Source organism: Mugil cephalus, chromosome 1, assembly GCF_022458985.1.
Source record: "Mugil cephalus isolate CIBA_MC_2020 chromosome 1, CIBA_Mcephalus_1.1, whole genome shotgun sequence".
Classification (NCBI taxonomy): domain Eukaryota; kingdom Metazoa; phylum Chordata; class Actinopteri; order Mugiliformes; family Mugilidae; genus Mugil; species Mugil cephalus.
In genome coordinates this window covers 25,249,202-25,270,990 of record NC_061770.1, presented here as the reverse complement: position 1 = coordinate 25,270,990, position 21,789 = coordinate 25,249,202, and the positions used below count along the sequence as shown (strand labels likewise).

At 40.1% G+C, this 21,789-nt stretch overlaps 1 protein-coding gene across 1 annotated transcript; it reads left to right on the top strand.

Moving 5' to 3' along the window:
* The first annotated feature begins 1,699 nt into the window (after positions 1–1,699).
* Positions 1,700–18,354, top strand: sdcbp2 (syndecan binding protein (syntenin) 2). The gene is made up of 9 exons (XM_047583956.1): positions 1,700–1,877; positions 7,265–7,316; positions 7,709–7,805; positions 10,794–10,894; positions 12,034–12,198; positions 13,626–13,801; positions 15,085–15,256; positions 16,029–16,120; positions 16,856–18,354. The coding sequence occupies exons 2-9, from the start codon at positions 7,266–7,268 to the stop codon at positions 16,908–16,910; spliced, it is 909 nt and encodes a 302-aa protein (XP_047439912.1). The 5' UTR covers positions 1,700–1,877; position 7,265; the 3' UTR covers positions 16,911–18,354.
* Positions 18,355–21,789: the final 3,435 nt, after the last annotated feature.

The following is a 21,789-nucleotide window of genomic DNA, read 5'->3' as shown; positions in this document are numbered from 1 at the left end:
TTAATTATTTTATCATTTTATATATTTTTAGTCTGACTTTTAAAAGAATTTTACTACTTTTTTATTATTTTTATCTTTTTAGTCCGGTTATTCACTGAATTTTACTTCGTTTTTAGTCTGATTATTAATTTAATATTACTTATTTATTTTATTATTTTTTTATTTTTTTACTTTTGTTATTAATTGAATTTTATTCATTGTTACACTTTATGTAATTATTACATTATTATAATTTTAATTCATACAGTTATTTATTTATTTTTTGTTGTATTTCTCTAGTGTTTCCTCAACGTCAAAGTGGAGAGGTTGTGATAGCGTTTCCTCAGGCTTGTCCACATGATACTGATCAAGCTAAAGACGGGTAGAAATGGTTTAATTTATTCCCTTTCGATTCTATTTCAGAGAACTGAGTGGTTAACAAACCTCTATAATTGTTTCCATATAGAACAGATGTCCTGATGAACATGCTTCTGAATCATTACTCTTTTGTAATCATTGGTTATTAATAAGACTGGGAGTGTTACTCACCATTACGTGTTATTTCAAACGTGAACTGACCTACTTTATGAACATGCCTCCTTAGTCATGGGTATGTTTTTATTTACAAACGGGACAACCTACATTAGGTTCCAAAATAAGCATCACTAACACAAGATATGGGGCGCACACACGACAAACAGCTGGTCATGGTTCTGATACAACAATTCTCTGAATGAGGCCTAAATATGTGTTTATTGGATAAAACGTACTTTAATCTGAACCCATGACCACAAAGGTTAAGAAAACAAAACATATCGACAACAAACAGGTGTTCATGGTTCTGATACAACAATAGGGTCATTCATTAGGTTCTCTGAATGAGGCAATTGGGAAAGGAACTTAAATCATTGTGACTGTCACAATGTTCCTAAATAAGATCAACCCAAGTCATGGCGCACACTCAACAAACAGTTGTTCATGGTTCTGACACAACAGTTGGGATTCATTAGAGACTGTGAACGAGGCCTAAACATGTGTTTATTAGAAAAAAAAGTACTTTAATCTGAACACCTGACCACCAAAGGTAAGAAAGAAAAACATATCAGCGACAAACATCTGTTCATGGTTCCGATACAACAATTGGGATTCATTAGAGACTCTGAACGAGGCCTAAAGGGATTTTTATTAGGAAAAGAACTTTAACCTGACCCCTGACTAGTCAGCACAAGAAAGCAAAACATTCTGTCACGAGGTTCCTAAATAAGGCATGGCACACTCAACAAACAGCTGTTCATGGTTCTGATACAACAATAGGGATTCCTTAGAGACTCTGAACGAGGCCTAAAAGGGGTTTAGATTAGGAGAAGAACTTTAATCTGACCCCTGTCTCAAGGTTCACAAAAAAGCAACATCAAGGTAAATTGTGGTGGGCGCTCAACAAACTGTTCATGGTTCTGATACAACAATAGGGAAATGTTAGAGACTCTGAGGGAGGCCTAAAGCAATTTCATTAGGAAAAGGACTTTAACCTGACCCCTGTCCGCTAATAATAAAGGAAGATACAACATATCGTGACTGTCATAAGGTCTGTTTGCCGTGAAACCGGTCATGATGACTCAAGGCTCATGTGACCGAAACGACTGGTGTAAGGAGGGGAGGGGGGCGTGGCCCGCGGCGTCAACATTGATTGACGCCGTTCACGCAACCAGGAAGTCGGCGGTGACGTCACTTTCCAGAAGTCCCCTTCTCCTTCTTCTTCTTCTTCTTCTTCTTCTTGTTATCTGGGCGACGGTTCATCCACAGCGAAGAGGACACAGAAACGCGAAGGAGAGCGACGTACTCTGAGATTACCGAGACACGTTTAACCGAGCTAATACAACATCTAAACACATTAAAAGGTGAGACTGTCTTTTTTACCGAAGTCTGTCTTCCCCACATCCTGCTTTAAGCTAGCGTCCTTACGGGCTAGCTCCCCGCTTTCCCCTGCTGTTTTTGTCGGAACAAAGACCGTGTCCGCTTGGCCACTCGGCTACTTTTGTTTTTCCACTAACCCATAATGTCATTTTATTTAAAAACCAGCTGTTTATTAGTCTTGTTGTGTCCTCCTCGTCTTTGTTGTACGTGCTACTAGCTCCTGCTCCTGCTGCTGTTTCATGTTTGTTTTTTCTCTCTGTCCGTTAACGACTGCGCAGCAACGTTAACTAACGGTTTATAAGCAACGTTTCAAGTCGTAACTTCAATAAAACAACACGCAAAAGCTTGTTTTTGTGTTAGAAGTTTTGTAACGATAGTCTTAAGATATTATAATTAAGAAAAAAAAGAATAAAAAGCCAGTCGAGAAATACCTATGAGCTCTACAGACAAGTGTAGCACATGTGTTGTTAATACAGCAGGACATGGCGGATGTGTATATTTATAATAATGACATTTATTGGTAATTATAGGTCTTATTTTTTTTACTTTTTATTTTTTTCATTTAAGCAGTCAGTCCCTCCTCCTTCCCTTCCCTCGTTCCTTATTTCCCCTTTCCCATCGCTGTCACTAGGCCGGAACAAGCTGCCAAGAGAGACCACATTCTTGTATCCAACCAATTCGTTCAGGCTCACAGAAGTTAGCCTTTCTCTTTCCTTCCCCACTTTCCCCACAAAGCTTGGCTGCCTGCACGACTTCAGCCTGAGTGGTGGACAAATAACTAAGTGCATTAATTCAGGTGCTGTCTTTAGCCACAAAAGTGCACAGTGTACACTTTCATTCTACTTCCTCTTTCCATATGTGACTTTACAAAAGTATATGATGAAGGAGTCAGGTTTCACCACCTTACGAAGAGACATTTCTCTTTTGTTCCTTACTTACATACTGCGCTATATGCCTCCGGGCATGTAGGGCAGCAGTGAAGTATTTCCACTCCTGCCTGTTTTGATCCTATGTCTTTATGACGTAAGGTCTCCTTCCTCCGTCCTGCGCCAGGTGTATTTGGGTCAGTCTCTTTTGCATTTGCCATGAAGGTTTTTGTGGATGTTTTCTCCCTCCCTACGTGTTCAATCCATTTCCATTACTTTCTCATAATGACGGTATCCATGTTTTTTTTATATGTTTGCACTGGCTGAGAAGACGTTGACTGGAGATGGTGTTGTGCCAGAATATTGTCTTTATTTTTTTTTTTACGTAGGCTTACACCTGACGTAACTAGACTTAATCCTTTTCAGAGTATGAGTCAGGCAAAGAGAATAGAAAACCTTTATTTCACCCACAATGGGGAAATAGCAGTTTGCAACAGCATACACAGAAAAGTGACAAGAATAAGGAATGGACTAAAAATAATAAGATAAAAAAAAGCAGAATGGAATAAGCAATACACAAGGATTTCAGTGCAGTCAGTGCTGATTCAGAGTAAAAGTCAGACACTCTTTACTTGATTCAGTTAAATGTTATCAGTATGGCATCAGTGAGGATACAGATTGTCTCACGGTGCTTTACAGAACCTGACCTGAGGTCCCCAGAGAAACCACTGAGGCGTCCGTGGCAAAGAAAAACTCCCTTTAACAGAAAGAAACCTCGAGCAGGTTGAGAAGTTCATAGAGACAGAAGAAGAAAGAGGAGATGAGCATCGAGATACAATCTGATGATGACACAGGTGCAAGATGTAGCTGATGCTGTTGCATTACGGTTAGAAGAACATAGAGGCATAAAACTGACAGTAGTAAATGTATTACAGGTGAGTTCGGTGGTATAATAGTTGAGTGTAACAGGCATCGTAGGCAGGTAGGAGAGTAACGCATTCAGGTAGGAGTGGATACCTGCAGGCCATGAAGACCAGGACCACAGATGTGTAGTTATGCAGCTCCACAGGTCAGAAACACACAGCTCCAGGGCTGAGACACTCTTTACTTATTTACCTTGTCATTATATAAGCAACTCAGCCAGTCACGAGGATCATCAGCCATGTTCTTGGTAACGCGTTGTAAAGTTTGTCCCGCTTTCCGGCTCGTGAAATTCACAGTTCACAGTTTCCCTTTTTTTACCTCTTTGGTCTCAAGTTAATTTGCAAAAAAACACAAGTAAAACACGATGCAGTGAGGATATTTTGATCCCAGTGGAGAATTTACAAATACTGGACCTGGCGTCCAAACTGCTGCCTCAAACTTTGATGTTTTTCATGTTTCTTTAGTGGAAAGTGGCAGAGAAAACAAAAAACACACCCCAGAATCATACTGGATCAGGGCCTCTGTGTCAGGAGGGTTACGGTTCATAATTCACAGTGTAAGTTTGATTTGCACAGTCACAGATGACCTCTGCAATTATTACAAATTACTGGATGTCCCGAGGTAAAACGAGTCTAGCAAATAGGATTTAGAAGAAAGAGATTAGAGGGATCAAAAGAAAAGTGTTTGTTGGAGGGGGATCGTTGGGTTCTGAAACATCGTCTTAATTAACATGTGGTTAAATTGCTGCCTATACTTTAACTTATCAATATGAACTTTTTTTTTATGGATATTTCTGTCTGTGTAGAGAAACATGTTTATTACCCACTTAGTTGAACTTTTCCCTTTTTACTCTTTATATAACTTTTACGCTAGCGTCTCAGTGATCAGGTCGCGACCCAAACGCTCATCTCTTCCAGGTTTCACTTGAAACTTCAGTAGTCCACACGAGGCACGAATATAAAACAAGCAAACAAGCCCAGCGGAAAAGTAAACAGCAGAAAGTATTAAACGCCGCTCTGTGTCCTCCGACACAATGATGCACTTGTCTCGGGAGGACTGAGAAGAATAGAATAGAGTGGTGGCTGGAGTAGCTGGGAGAGTGAGATCTCACACTGATGTGATTGTGGTCAAGTGAATTTCTTATTTTAGGGACTCAGGGTTTCTACTCGCTGGTGTTAGAATGAGTGTTTGACTGGAACATCCTACCGTTCCTACCCACCTTATGCACATATAGCTGTTTATGGTATATATGTATTTTTGTGTTGTTGCCTTTATTGCTCTTCTCCATTTGTATGAGTTCAGTCTTTCCCTGATGAGGCCTCGAGTTCAAGCATCGCAACCTGAACCCAGTTGTTATTTTTTTCTCGTCCGGTTGTTTTGCTGCAGTGTTGTTAGTAAGTAAGTGGCAGTGGGTTGTGTTTGCAGAGGGATTCACAAAGTTGCTGTTTACTTTCCAGTGGAGTGTAGCTGGACTCCAGGAAAGCTGCGTAGCTGGAAGCGGCTGGTGGTAGAGTAGTAAGGTTACGTCCAGGTCCACTGCTCCACTAGCACAGAGGTAATAACAACGTGAGAGGTTTTCAGAAACACACAGAGGATTGAATTTCTTATCTTTCTCAGAGCAGAGTTGTCTCAGCATAGAAGTTCATTATTTTCACATTGGAGGAAACTTTCTCATCCCTTAAAAAAAAAACATCACTTTCTCTGTCTCTTTGTTTTATCTCCTTTGTGTCCACATCCAGAAAACTGTCATTTACAGCTGCCATTAACTTCCAGGCTTCCATCCAATTGGCTAATGATCATATGTAAACATTCAGGCTTCTGATTGGTCCTCACATCATCAGAGGAATTCTAGGAACTCGAAACTAGTTTTTTTATGTAGCCTATAAGTGTATGTACTGAAATATGCACCTCTGCCCATCCCAAGGCTTTTAATAACTCACCTGTACCTGTCGCTTATAATATAATATTATATTTTATCTCGTTTGAAAAAGAGTTCCACATAACGTGTCATTGGCTCTAGGGATATTTCCATAATGTTTTCCATCCTGCGTATGACTGTCCTATTGTGCAGCTCTTCTGTCATCACACGTTGTGCGTTTAAAGCGCTGCCATAAACCAGCTGTCTCTTTCTTGCTGGTCGACTGATCTTGTCGCCCAGTCTTCTGAGATTTGTAACGAGAGGAGGCAGGAAATGGCTTAAACTTGGAATTTTAAAAACAGTTTTTACGACCCAGCCCGGTTACTTTTACAGTCGACTGAAGACCCTGTTATTTACGTAGATAGACGGATGGATCGATACTTTGTTCTTCTCACTGAGAAATTCACTTTGCAGATTGCAGCACTAACATTTCTAATGTTAATGCCAGATACGGGGAAGCTGAGAAGAAGCTGCCGCAACTTTGGCACAGGGAGAAAAATGATCAAAGCATGAATGAAATGTAATATTTAACAGATGTCAGACGCAGACATACCTGTGTTTAATCTGTAATCATGCTACGCTCGTCACGGCCCGTTCTTCTTCTCTGTTTGTGCACGTCTGTCTGTCAGCTGACTATTATCTCTCACTTCCTTTTCCTTTCCATGGCAGGCTGCTGTTTATTTTTGTGCACTGACATGACCTCACTTTTGGTTTTATTTTGTTTCGTGTGGAGCAGAAGGATTTCAGCTTGTGTTCTCATAAAAGGGCTCTAAGCCTTTATGCATCCTACACACCTCCCTCCACCCGTGTTTACTTATGTCCTGTGTTTGGTGGAGATTCATATATTTACAGACCCAAGTGTCTTGGTTTGACTTTCAACATAAATGTCCTCTCCTAAAGTCTTTCCTTGTCTTCTCCTAGAGTCGACACGACTCGACCCAATAACTCTAAGGTTAATGTGGTGTGGAGACGGGAGCTTGTACCTTGTGTTCTCTCCTCTGGAAATGTTCTGGTCATCATAAACTCACTAAACCTTCTCTGGAAGACGTTTCCTCCAGGAAACGCTTCTTTTAAACATTCAGTGTTTGGTTGTTGTTCGGGTTTCAGCCTTTAACCTGAGCAGACTCCATGACTTTCTGTCTTTGATGTTTTTTTGTTGCTGTAGACAAAATCTAATCGTTTGTGATCATTTAAAAAATGCCCGGATCGGTCTTGATATTAGTTGGGATCCTTCCACTTCTTGCTCTTCTTCTGTTTACTGTCTTATGTACTTTGTATTACTTGTAATGAGTTATTTTTATTAATGTTCAAAGACAACACACACACACACACATAAACCTTGTTGTATCTGCACGTTTATTGACCGCGTTCACTTTGCTGACACGTGACTTCTATTTTGGGAGCTAAACTTCATTTTCTGTGGAAAATTACACTCCCCACCGACACACTCTGGACAATAGGTCGCCTCATCTTAGATTTTCCACTCACCCGAACGCTGTTTATAAGCCTCAGATAACATTGATTGTGGTTGAGTAATGTGGGTCAGCAACACAAAGGGTGAGATCATGCAAACCAGTCACCAGGTTAATAAGATCAGTTTTATTATTTTATTAGTCTTCAAGTCACTAACGGCTGGTTATGTTTCTCTTTTCTTTTCTTTCAGCATGTCCCTGTATCCATCCCTCGAGGACCTTAAGGTCGACAAGGTCATCAAGGTGAGAAATGAAAGTGTTTCATTGACACCGTTTGTATGGAAGTAATTCATAAATACGGAGCGAGCTTCGTGAGTCTGTGTGCAGCAGCAGCAGCCGCAACGTTTGTATGATTCCGTCTTTTGAAACCGAGAAATGATGCAAACATTGTGAAACTGTGAGAGGAAACTCAACATGCACCAATAAGTTTAGTGGAAGCTCAGTTTGCTCGTCACAGAATCTGGACGCTCTGGAAGTCGCAGACATTTAGGACGCAGGGATTTTAATAGAAGATGTTATTAATAATGTAATGAATAAATATATTCTTTGCTGTTTCTCTGTCAGTCAGCATTAAAATCACTTATTTAGACATTTACACCTTCCACTTTTTGACTGGTTTGTCTGATTATCTCCAGGCTCAGGCCCAGTTTGCCCAGACGACCACCCCGATGCCGGCCATCACTGAGGGAACCTACCAGCCTCAGTTTACCACCGCTGGGATGTCACAAGCGGGTGAGTCTCACAAACACTGCTGCCGCGTTTAGAAAGTATGTTATAAAAAAGCACTTTATTTCTTTGTTCTCCGGCCGTTCTCTTGTTTCCTGTGGCGTTGGTGATCCTGCAGCTCTGAGCCTGTTAGAAAAGAGCAGTGCTGCCTCTGTACCTCTGTACGGGGGCACATGAAAGACGTGAGGAGGAGGTCTCGGGTATTTTAGAAAATAACAGGAGTCGGTTCTATTTCTGTGTGCAAAAACAAGGATTCCATCAGAGGACACACACACATTATAGACGCTCACTCCTCCTTCCCCCCTGTCTTTTGGATGCACAAGTCTTTTGGGCTTTGGGCGTCCTTTGTTTTTACCTCAGCAGAGCCGGGGCCACGGGTCGCCATGGAGACCGGCTCTGGTAATTGTGCTGGGACAGGGCTCGAGAAGGGGGGGGGGGGATACGAAAGGAGGAGCTGAACGAGAGCTGGGGGAGGAAGGAGAAACGCTGGGGTGTAGGACAAGTGGGAGAGGGAGGTGATTGACATGGGCTCAGGACCACGGTCCAGTCAGATGCTCTGCAGCTGCATTTAAATCACTGCACACAACATAAACCTGCGTTTATCAGAGCAGGGAGAAATGGGACTTAAAGTTTCAGTTTGGAGACTTGGTAAAGTTAAGACTCAGAATGCACCAGTGGATTTTTCCCCCTGAAAGGCTTCGGTTCAGCTCCTCCTTCACTGACTAATTTGGAAATGTGGGGTTGAGTTCCAGAGTAGCTCCACCTAGACTTGGGTGAGGCACCGGTTAAAACGCAGAGGACAGTGGAACACTGTTGAGCTCACTAAAATAACTGGGCAGAGAACATTCCCAGTCCACTAACATCTTATATATATTTATATATTTATTTCCACTGTGTGTAAATGTGGAAAAGGCGTGTGGGCGAGAGAGGGTCACGAAAGAGAAAGTTACGTTAGGGGGGAAAAAGTGAAGAAAGGCCTTAAATGGTGATTATGGACCACAGTTATTTCCACCACAGTTAATCATCACCATTAATAGTGAGGAAAATATAAGCTCATAACGTCTCTAAAATATGAAAACCCTGCTGCCATTTCACCAAAAACAAGAACTTTAGCTCTAAATAAATGTTTACTTCAAACCGACCCACTTCTCAGTGCTGCTGCCACATGTTCACGCCTCCACACAGAATAACCCACTCAGAAATAATGGCAATAATGTGTGTGACTGGGCGCTGATCTCCAGATCAGAGGAGATTATTTATCTGAGTGGGCGGCTTCAGAGTTGATAATCAGACTGTTTAAACCCGTGTTGACTTATGACTCCATCTGCTACCGTCCTGTAACTCTGAGCTTCGTCTGTTTGTTTCTGTTTCCTCTTTTAAAGTGAACGTCCACATCATTATTAAACTGGTTTAATAATTAATCATAGTAAAGTTTATCGTACACCAGGATTCTTCTATATGACACCGAGTGCTTCAGACTTGCAAATATCACTCCTGTGCACTTGTAGACCCGCCTCCACAAAATCCCACAGCAACAGCCTGGAGAGCAGCTTTTAAATAGAACAATGGAAAAGCATTGTTGTTGTTGTTGTTGTTGTTATTCAAACACCAGAACAAACACTAACACAGAACGCTGCAACGCTCTCCATGTTAATGAGGAGGTGATAAGGAGTCACACATGCAGGAAATGAACAATATGACCTTTGAATCATATAGTCTGTTCACCAATAAAAAGTATATATATATATATATATATATACGTAACCTCTAGAGACCATATGTCCTCATATGGGGACAATAAGTTTTAGGTTTTATTGGAGCTTCTTCTGCTTCATTTAAACTTTTATCCTCTTAACTAGAGACTAGTTGGTGTAAAAACATGACACTGAGCGTTTCAGCTGATTCATTCTGCAGCCAATCACAAGACAAAAGTGACAAAATGTGCAAAACCTCACCAAATTTTACATTTTACAGAAACTTGTTTAATACGACACACAAACTCCATCAGTAGTAACAAGCTCTAACTTTGCTAATTAGCAAATACTCGTTTGTAGACGTTGGGAATTGATTATTCACAGTTCTGTCTTTGCAAGGTTTATATTTTGTTACATATTGGTGACTTTATTGTAATACACAGTGAAATAATCCCAGTGCCCACATACGAGGACATAACTTTTTCCAAAAACTACAAAGATGATGCTTAGTTTTTATGCGTCTTAGGTCCAATTAATCCCAAATACCTTGGAGAAATTAAAAATGCACAGGAAGCTGAAGCTCAGGTCTCAGGTTAATGACACTGAATGAGTGAAGTGTAAATGTCTGGTTTATCTGTGGACATCATGTCTTGACCACATTCTTTTCTTTGCATGTGTATGAAAACAGTGACGTGCTCAGACAGGAATGAGCAGTCGGACCAATTTGCGTCGTAAATTTGTGTGTATTTATATCAGTATATTTTCACATTTTAAATAGGCAAAATAGGACGAGCGCACGTTATAGTTGATGATAATGGCCTCGCTGTCAAAACGAGAAGGTGCATGTAGATGACAGGTTTTACTGCACAATCAGGAGGTTAACGTAGCTCAAGTAGGGTCCTGGTCCGGTGGATGGCATGAATAAAATCTAACGTTTAGAAAGGAGAGATATGAAATAAAAAGACTAAAGATTGTACAGGAATGTTTGTACGTCTGTGACATGAGGAAGAAGAGGACGAGGGCGAATAAATGGCATTTAGTGTCGCATTGAAAGGGAAGAGTCTGATGTGATGCTGAGTGGAATTAGTAAGTAGATGTCAGGGTCTGACGGGGGCATTTATGCATGTGTTGCCATATTGATTCATTATATAACCTCATGCTCTTCACCTCTCTTTCCTACCAACCACCTGCTTTCACTCTCCATCCTCTCCCATCCTCTCCCACCTGCCCCCATCTGCCCCCACCTGCTCCTCTTACCCCAATTCTTCCCCTTTTCTTCTTCTCTCTCTCTGTCTCTCAGGCTTGTACCCAAACCTGGAGGAGCTGGGCGACTACATGGGGCTGGCCCTCAACAGCGATGAAGTCCAGAGGAACCTGGCCTTGGTGCCTGTGGCCGATAACGTAAGCTGCATCCTTCAACATCATCCCCTCACTTTATACGTGGATATTCATTCATTAATTAGTTACAAAAAAATCAATGCATTTAATCGCAGTTTGCATTCCAAAACAATGTGGAACTTTTGTCAGTGCATTTTCCTGGTAAACCGATTACACTGATGCTCATGGCTAATGGCTAATGGCTAAAAGAGCACTTCAGCTCTACGGTTCCATCTAAATGCAAAGCAGAAACCACCCAGAGCTAATGAGCTAAGGGTTTCTTTTTTGTTTTTTACTAATTTTAAGTCGTTGCCGTTCTGAAAAAGTAGTTTCACTTTAGGTCTGTTCAGTTCTGGCCAGAGATATTTTCTATTTCTTCTACTGTTTTGAACTGAAATGCAATTAAATGCATTTTTCCAGACATTGAAAGAGCTTGAGTCTATTATTTGATTCCAATAAAAAAACATTTAATTTAAAAAAAATATTGCTTTTTGGGGCAATCGAGATTAATTAACTACAAAGCCTCTAACTAATTTGATTAATTTGATTTAATTTGAGTCCCACCCCCTAAAAATATACATATATGTGTCACATTCATTTAAAAACCCTGTAAACCACTAAAGATGAAAACCTGGTTTCAGTAGCGGGATGAAGGGATGGAGCCAGTTTTCCTGGAGATCCACATTAGTGAGTGAGTCACCACAGGCCTGGAGCAGAGTGTGTGGGAGGGTGTGAGCTCTTCACTCCTCTCCAGCACCATGTTGTTTTTTTTGTTGTTGTTGTGGATCCTGCAGAACCAAAGCTACTCGGTTTAAGCATCTGTGTATCACTGACATGTACTGATCCCCTTTTCTATTATTAACTAATTTATCGTTGAATGCAGATCAAATAATTCCCATCATGGCGCTGCTGTAACAGCTTTATCCTCAATATCAGAATAGATTATTAATCCTTAAAGAAAGGAAAGAGAAACAAAACATAAGAAGAGCCTGAATCATTCCTGATCTCGTTCACTTGTGGAGGAGATGAAACCGAGTCCTCCCACTTACAGCAGCTCTTATTTGATGCTTCGTCTCCAGCTGAATTTTAATGTAACGTTCTCCTCTTTAATTCCTTTCTGCCTCGCTGTTCTCACCCTCGACTTGTTCTTTCGCTTCTTCCAGCAAGTTGCGTTGGCCGCGAGCTCAGGGGTCGGCGGGATGGTGCGGCCGGTGACGGGGTCGGACGTCGGCATCAGGAGGGCGGAGATCCGCCCGGGCCTCAGGGAGATCATCCTCTGCAAGGACCAGGACAAGAAGGTCGGGCTCCGGCTCAGGGCCGTCGACAACGTGAGTCAACAAACTCTTTCATAGACGCTCGAAGTGAATTATTCATCTCACACCATTTGACACCGGAACAGTGACTCAGGCAATATGTAAAAGGCCCTCACTTAAATATCCCAGCGTCTACTTCCTTTAAATATCTTAAATGAGCTGTAAAATGCTCCTCATCAGTCATGGAGCTGTGTTTTAAAAGTGGGAAATTACTCAGAAAAAATATAAATACTCAGAAATGAGTGAAGATTAAACTTATCTTTCTTTAAGTCTTTAGTCTAGATAACTAGCTAGCATAAGTCTAGCACAAGGCTAGCATAAGGCTAGGCTAACTTCAAACTTCATTCATGTGTAAAGTGGTGTTTTTGAGATCAAGGTTCACATTAATGATGGTGTCACTTTATTTTTCTATATAAAATCTTAACAAATGCCAAAGAGAGACATTGACATTTACCTCATCACATAATAGAGAAACCAGCTGACGTCCAGTTCTTCCTTTTAATCTTCTGCTCCATAACTTTCTCTGTTTTTGTTCACTGGGGAAACGGTGGAGTTTCCTCCGTGTTTTCCTGATCCTGTGGCATATTTTACCTTTTAATCCAACTTTATTCTCTGTTATTTCCACTTCTCTATGGATGAATATTGGTTAGATGGATCCAACATGGCGCCCATGAAACATGTGACCAGCTCAGAACCAATCAGCATAGAGGGACAGATCAGACGCTGTGTTTCCTGGTTGGACAGAGTCTCTATAATATACGGCTCTGTTTGGTTTCACCTTTAAAGGTGTTGTCCACTGTCCTACAGTCCTGGTGCTGATGTGATGATGCGATTGTGCAGTTGCACCTAAAATTCTCGTTAAGAACTGACCAATCAGGTTGTTCACTTCTACGTGTCGTGATCAGAGCGACGTCACTGGGACCAGTTCTTAGAAACAAGAATGTAAACAATGGAGCCAGTTGGTAGCAGCTGGTAGCACAAAGATAAAAACAGTAAATGTGTTTTCTTTCACGTCACCCTTTTAGCAGAGATAAGTATTTAAATGATAAGGCTGTTTTCTCTTTAAACCCGGCTTATAAAGATTAATAATCTTTAATAATTAACCCCGTCCCTTTTCAGTGTGTTTGCAGTGCAGTGGTGAAAGAACCATGTAAACACAGCAGAGAGCGACTGGTGTGTAGCAGCTCCAGCAGCGTGTGTGGTAATAGGTTCCTGAAAGTGGTTAATAATTCAGTTTGTGCTAATACAGCGGGAAGCCTTTGAGATGACTGGAATAAACTGGCAGACAGAAAATGGAGTGTATGGGTGATCAATGAATGCCTCTGAAATGAAACACACACAAACCCCCTTAAAGGCTGCTGCCTTTCCTTCAGCTTCTCTCTGTGTTTCTATTCTTTGGCCTCATTGTGTTTTATCTGTGTTTCCTCTGCCCGTCCTCTCAGGGAGTGTTTATCCAGCTGGTGCAGGCCAACTCCCCCGCCGCCCTGGCTGGGCTGCGCTTCGGGGACCAGGTCCTTCAGATCAACGGGCAGAACTGCGCCGGATGGAGCGTAGACAAGGCCCACAAGGCCCTGAAGGTCGCCTCCGAGACCCGCATCGAGCTGGTGGTCAGGGACAGGTGAGGATGCAGCCGCTTAAAAACACCAGACAACAGACACATTCATATGTCTTAGCATCCGTTAGTGCAGTTCAACTTTCCCTTCAGTATTTTATTTCCTGTTGATGCCACATTTGTGGTTTTAAGTTCATTTAATTAAAGTGAATTGGGTTGATGACTCACAGTTTAAAGAGGCTTAGTCAGGTCATGGGAAATGCTTTATTTTAACACGTCGCTGTGACCTGGTCCTGTGTCGTCTGCTGCTCAGAGCTGATTTTCTCTGGTGCATGATGTTTGTTCACACTGCCACCTGATGGTATTTAACTTCCTTTAGCTGCTAAATGTTCTCACACCTGATTCTTTTCAACATTGTGGCTTTTTTTAACCATTTTTCTGCCTCTGTCTCAACTTTTTTAACATCTGTTGCAGCCATATAATTTAAAGTGAGCTCATTTTGTGGAAAAACTATCAAAAGTTTTTAGTTTTAGCATCAAGGTGGTGGAGTCACCTCGTCCTCCTTTAAAGAGATAAAATTAATTCAGAATTAAAACAGGTCAACCATTAACTTACGTCATGCATTTCATCTATTTTGTGTTTTAGGTTTAGTTTTGATGTCCTTAAAAGATTCACTGATATCACTCAGTGAATTATTATTTTATGAGGCTCTTCAGCCGTTTATGTTTTTGCTAAAGGGTTTGTTGTTTTTCACCCATTTTCTCTTTTAAAACACACTTTACCATATTTTTTAAATATTTTTATTTTTTTAATATTAATATTTTCTAAGGAAAAGGTGCAAATAAATAATTAGTTTCATAATATCTCATTAAAAGCTGAATCGTTTGAATCACTCTGCAGATACGATACGATTCGCATCACAATATTTCAGTTACAACAACATACAGTATTGCAGTAATATGATATTACGATATATTGTAATATTCTACATGGTTCAGCTGTAAATGCAGCTTAAAGTACATGTTGTATGTATATATATATATATATATTTACATCAGATGACAGTGATAATTCACTGGACAAACTGAGTCAAAAAACAATATTAATCCAAAGGATCCATTTCCAATTTATTGCATTTGTACAGAAATCGATCTTAAGACATTCACAAAAACATTGTGTTATGTTGCTGCCACATCGATATCTTTTCCCGTCCCTACTCAGACTGTTTATCACTCTGCTGAGTTTAGTTTGTATCACAGACACAGGTGTATTTATTGAAACCTGCCTGGTAGGTTCTTACACGTTTGGATTGCTAAGCTTGGACCCCGTGTCCCCGTACGTGTCTGCAGGCCTTTCCAGCGCACCGTCACCATGCACAAAGACAGCTCAGGACACGTGGGCTTCATCTACAAGTCCGGCAAAATCACCTCCCTGGTCAAGGACGGCTCTGCTGCACGTAACGGCCTCCTGACCGATCATTACATCTGTGAAATCAACGGACAGAACGTCATCGGACTCAAGGTGGGAAACTTGTTTCTCTGCGTTCTCTGACATTAAAGAACGAGAAGAAGTAAAACTCATGAATAGATACTGAACATTTCTGAAGATGTTGGTTGATTTAATGTTTGTGCTCCTATAAAAACAAAGTAGTTTATCTTGGGGACGTGCAGCAGATTTAAGTAAGTCCAGCTCTCAGTCTGTGACGTGTTTAGTTTGTATCAGAATAGTTCAGTGTTTAGTTTCTGTCTCAACATACGATCAGTTTTTTTAGTTTCGTTAGCGCCGACACTTTTTCTCCATCCAAATAAAAAACCTGCAAAACTCCACTCGTAACTTCTAATGCATTTCTTTAGCTTTCATGATCAAATCAGATCAAACTTTATTTATGTAGCACGTTTCAGACATAAAGAGGGTAAATAACGGGTTTATTTTCTGTGGGAGAACAAAGTAACACCTCTGTAATAAACAGGAAGTCAGTGCGGGGGGGGGGGGTCTCTTTGTGAGTTTCTCTTGTGTTTCTAACAGACGTCACTGTTTGGTTTGTTGTGTTGATGTAAGTGACCGTGTACAGGATAATACAGCTTCATCTCCAGTTACACAAGTATCATGAAGTGAAACCTATCAAAACCTATTAAATTAGTTCTACTAAAATATCTAAAATATGTCCCAGTTAGTTTATTATCGTTACTACTGATGGAGAAAAAGTGTAAACTGTGAAGATGAATGTGTTTCTGCTGGTTATTTATGGACTAACGAGTATTTAACCCGTCACTGTTTCCTGTGTGAACATCAGGACTCCCAGATCAAGGACATTCTGAGCACCTCTCCCAGCGCCATGACCATCACCATCATGCCCAAGTTCATCTACGAACACATGATCAAGAGGTAGGACTTCAAATAAAATACAATAAAATAAAAATGTTGAGGTTTTCAGTTGGTTACAGATAATTATTTAAGGAGAGACTGTAGGTGAATAAAGGGTAAAACTTTAACTAATGGATATCGACATGAAACTTCTCCAGTTAATTACTTACATAAATACAATCGTTTTCTGTGCATGTATATTTAAATATGCACTAATTTGCATAAATTTCCCAAACAGAAATGTGACTAATGGCTAAAATGAGGTTCAGAATTCTTGTTTCATTTTGTTAAAATATTAGATTTCCAGGTATTTACAGAGGGAATTTTTCTCTTTTTATCACATAAAATAAATCACAAAATACGTCAACAAACAAAAAAACAAAAAAACGAAAAAAACAATGACATATGTCTTAAATGAGTTTTATCAATGACAAGAATATCAGGTCATGTTACGCTTTTGAACCAATCACGTTGGCAGAAATCGACCAATGAGAGTTTAGCTTCAGATCCGTCTCTACTTTCAGTTGTCCAATAGACAGGATATGACCATATTTGGACGTGACAGACTTCTGCAGGAGAACAAGAGCTTCACAACAGTTCCTCATGTACCAGATAGAGACGAGGCGACAGCAGAAAGACTTTAGAGAATTTAGGAGGAAACACAGACACAGTGATTTTTTAACTAGTTTGACAGAAAACATGTTAATGAAGGAAAGAATCTCTAAGTTGATCCCGTTTGTCGTCTGGTTTGTCCAGGATGTCCACCGGTCTGCTGAGGTCAGCCATGGATCACTCCGTCCCCGAGGTGTGAGGACGAGGACGGCGTTGTCCAGGATGTCTACAACACAGACTCTGTGTCTGTCTCTTACTCATATCTCCATGTATCTCTCTGTCTTCAAACCGTCTCCTACGTCACAATCATTACCCTTTAACATGCGATGCCTTTATTTTCTATTCGTCATTATATTCTTTACCTTTTCTACAGGTCCTCGTGTCTGTCGACATTAGAGCTTAGAACGTACGTTAACCATGTAGTCTGACATTACATGTTTACTTTTTAGTTGTTTTTTTTTGTACTTTGAGATCATGGGCAGTACAAACAGCTTGTTGTTGTTGTTGTTATTAAAAAAGAAAGACAGAAGCCATGCATACTATCACGAGTCCAGAGCTTCCTCCTCAGCGTGGAGATGAGTCAATGACCGTTCACCTTTTCAAAATGCTGTAAAAGTCAGATTTCAGATTCATGACTGCGCCCCCCCCCCCCTTCCCTCCCTCCCCTCCTCTCTATGTGTAATCTGAGCAGTAGTTTTAACTCGGCCAGTAGAAATAATAGGTTTTAGCTATTGTTTTTTAGCTTAAATACATGTGTTTATTTTGGCGTTACGCTCACAGTATTAGTTTTATTCTCCCGCTTATTTTTTTTTGAAAACCCTGATGCAGTTTTCCACCTTCTCCAGGAGAGGGCGCCGTGTCATTGCAACACATTTCCAACCAAGTGTGAGTGGAGTGCAGGTATCGGGGACATTGTGTACACATTCCGGAGGTGGGAGGGGGGGAAGGAGCTGGAGATTTTTTTTTTTTGTTTCCCACGATGAAGCAGGCTGCGCTCGGCCTCCACGCTCCGTCACCGTGGGGGGGGTGGGGGCGGGGGGGCGGCTGGTATTCTGTCTGGAGGGGTCTGTTCTGGGCCGACCCACTAAGTGCACTTTCCATTATCTTTATATAAGAGCTCGTCTTTCCTGTATCCATTTCAGAAATTTAACATTTCTTATGGTTTTTTTTTTTGTTTGTTTTTTCTTTTTTCTTCTAATTGTTGTGTTTGTGCCGCTTCACGTTATCAGAAGAGAAAACAAACTCAGATTTTTTCATGGTTTTAGGTGAACTTGCTGTCCTCTTATAGTCCCCGCCCCCCCCCAACTCAACCCCAACCCCCCCGTGCTCTGTTATAATTAATCCTTCCTTTCACCCATGAGCACAGTGAGTAAAAAGCTCACTAGTTTGTGAATTTCTACTTGTTATATATATATAAATATATATATATATAAAAAAAAGATAATTCTCCTTTCAATGCTGTTCATGTTCGGATGCATGTATTCCTTTAATTTTCTAGGTATGCAATCTGATAAACATCGCTGTCATTCTGTACAAAAGTAAAATTCAAAATAAAATGCTAGGGAAGCCTAAAGGTTTATATACGAATGTAACCGAGATAATATTGTAAAACGAATAAAAAAGTCTTTTTCTGTTCACATAAATATTTTTCGTCTTCTTTTTTTTTTTCTTTCTTTTAAAAAAATAAACACAAAGACACACAAGAGACGAAGACGACGGGTTCCTCCATGCTGTTTAATATAGGGGCTTCTGGTCTTCCTTTACACAGTGTGGTGGGAGATGTTCTCTAAGTATTTTTTATTATTTTAACTGTACACACTACTATTGCCATTAAAATAGTTCATTTACATGACGGTTATCAGTAGCTATGAATGATGGCGGCTTAGTTCCTAAACAAGGCATCGAGCGTCCTCCGTGTTAGGATGTTAAAAGGACTTCTGTATACATTAATTATTATTATTATTCTTATTATTACACAGGCTCGTGAACACGCACACACACACAAACAGTCAGACAAGGAATAAAGCTCAAGATGACGATGCACATTCAAATATTGTTCCAACATAAAAATAAAAAAAGAAGAAAAAAGCCAAAAACACCCTCCACCTTCTTTCCACAAGAAATATACGCGTTTAAGGATATACTCAGTATATAATCAGTTAGTCACCGCCACACACTGGACACTGACAACCTCACACAGCAGCAGGAAGTTCAGGTGCATCATGGGACAGGAATAGAGAAACGTTGAGGTACGATAATGATAATGTATTGTGGGACAGTCTCTCGGATCCAGGTTCAGGGACGCAGCAGATCATGACGGTGGATTTTTAACCTCCTGAGACCCTGCGTCCTCATACGGGGACATGGAGATGGTGACAGTGTCTTATTCTGCTTCGTTTAAACCTGTTGTCCTCGTAAGTGGACGCTTTAGTCTTAGTCCGCTCTAGTGGCAGCAAAGGGTCGATAAACTACTCGTAAAGTGAACAAAAAGTGGACAAAACCTCATCAAATTTTACATCTGTAACTTGTTCATTTATGATTATTAACGTCTGTAGTTTGATATTATATTTAAATTTAACACATTATATCAATAGTAACGAGCTACAATGTTGCTAATTAGCAAGTACTCATTTGAGGACATTGGGATCTGATTTTTTTCTCAGGAATTGAAATAATGTTCAGGAATTGTAATAAATAGTTTTACATTTTGTTACACACTGGTGACCTTATTGTGTTATACAGCAAAATAATCCCTGTGTCCACATATGAGGACATTTTTTTTTCAAAAACGACTTATTCTTTTTCTAAATATGATGCTTAGTTTTTATACTTCTTAGGTCCTACTTATCTCAAATACCTTATCTCAAATACCTTAGAGAAATTAAAAAATGCATAGCAAACACACACTCAGGAGGTTAAGATTTAGTTTTTAACCTCCTGAGACCCTGTGTCCTCATACGGGGACTTTAGGTTTGAGGCAGCTTCTTCTTCTGCTTCATTTAAACTTTTATCCTTATAACTAGATACTAGTTGGGCTGATTCATTCTCCAAAAGTAGACAAGGTACAAAACCTCATCAAATATTAAAGTTGAAACTTGTTTATTTATGATTATTATTAACTTTTCTAGTTTAATATGACACAAACTCTATCAATAGTAACAAGCTGTAACTTTTCTAATTAGTAAATACTCATTTGAGGACGTTGGAACTGCATTATTTGCAATTCTGTCTTTGCACAGTTTGATATCTTGTTACATATTGGTGACTTAATTATAATATTTAATGAAATAATCCCCGTGTCCACATATGAGGACAACATAACTTTTTCCAAAAACGACTTCCTGTTCAAAGATGATGCTTAGTTTTTATACGTCTTAGGTTCAGCTAATCCCAAATACCTTGGAGAAATTAAAAACACACAGGAAACACAAGCTCAGGCCTCAGGAGGTTAAGAGAATTAATGACTACAGACCCGATCAGGACGTGAAGACACGCCAGTGTACGACAAACATACTAACAATAATAAAAAGAGCAACTCGACACAAAGAGGGACAATAAACTAAATATGTTGTGACTTGTTTCCATCCTGATATGAAGCTCAGCGTAATTTAAATGAGGAAGACGGCTCCTTTTACAAAGTTACGGGTTTAAACGCTCAGATTTTACCACGATCTTAATTATCAAATCATTAAATCAGATGTAATTTAATTTAATTACATTTAATTACATCCAGGACGTCTCTATTGGATCTAACCGCCTTTTCCTATCCTGCATGTTATTAAGTAAAATCTCTCCTGACTGAAACACACATGGTAACATCTGTTGTTATCAGAATTAGTTTAACTTCCATTACTTATGTCTACAATGGCTAAATACTTGAGTTTACAACCTCATCCAGGTCACGTTATATATCCCAAAAACAAGCTGAAAGTACGGAAACTGGACTTCTTGAGTCCTTTGAAGACGTTTGTCCAAGTAGCTGAATAACGCTGAATGCTGTTGATGAACAAATTGGAGCTCATTCATGGTCTTTGTCTCTTTTAAAAGCCAAGACTCTGAAGTTTCTATCACAAAAGTCAGAATCACTCTAAGTGGTTTAGTTCTGGAGGAATCAAAATTGGCACACGGTTAAAAAAAAAAAAAAAAAAAGTTTCTTAAACAGTTACAAACAAATTAGGATTGTCAGTTATTTTCACTGAAAAACGTCTTCTATAATTTTCACACTTTGCAAATTCATGATTTACTCCTCTGAGATATAATCTGCCATCAGATGGATGAAACGTCTTCAAGAAACTCTACAGGTCCAGTTGCCTTAGTTCCAGTTTTTCACATGCACAGATGAAATTAGTGTTTTGGGACTTTTATGGGACGACTTTGTAATTAAATAACAATTCAACATTTAACATAATCCTGCACATCTGCAGACGTTTGTGCGTAGAGGTGAATTAACGGGGTCAAGGTGGCTGCTGCTACTCACAACGTGCCTGGACGTCTTATTAAACGCCACCTTTCCTTTTCTGTGTTTGTTACCTGTTGACTTTCACCATTAGACATTTTTTCCACGCGACACATTAACACTGAGAGGAGGAGGCCGCCTCCCACATTCTCATACCTGTCACATTATATGGCTTCAGTTTGTAGCCTCCTAATCCGCTCTGGCTCTGGCAGGTGAGGAGATGAGAACACAATCATGGACGGTTATGATTGTCACTGACATTTACAGACTGGAGAAAAACAGTGGACCCATGTGGAGCTCCCCCTGGTGGCTAGATGCAGTACAGGTTATCTCGGGGGAAATAATACATCATTAGCGTTAATCAACACTTTGTTTTCTTGGAGCTTCTGAAAATGTTTGTTTAAGACTCAATTCTTCTGATATCTAAATATTTCATTCTCTGCTGACAGCATTTTTTAAATGCAAAATTTTCTTTAGACTTTGTGTGTAGAGGTTGCGACTCTTTATCAAGGATGGAACAAAAAAATGAAACTGTTTCCCAGTATTCACAGAAATAACACCTTGAATTCTAGCGCTAGCATGGATCTACCTGAAATGTCACCACGACCCAACCGACTGTTTC

Coding starts and splice junctions, on each gene's coding strand:
- sdcbp2 (XM_047583956.1), top strand. CDS start 7,266: ATGTCCCTGTATCCATCCCTCGAGGACCTTAAGGTCGACAAGGTCATC. Junction 13,802..15,084: donor GAGCTGGTGGTCAGGGACAG/GTGAGGATGCAG, acceptor ACGTGTCTGCAG/GCCTTTCCAGCGCACCGTCA. Junction 16,121..16,855: donor TACGAACACATGATCAAGAG/GTAGGACTTCAA, acceptor TGGTTTGTCCAG/GATGTCCACCGGTCTGCTGA.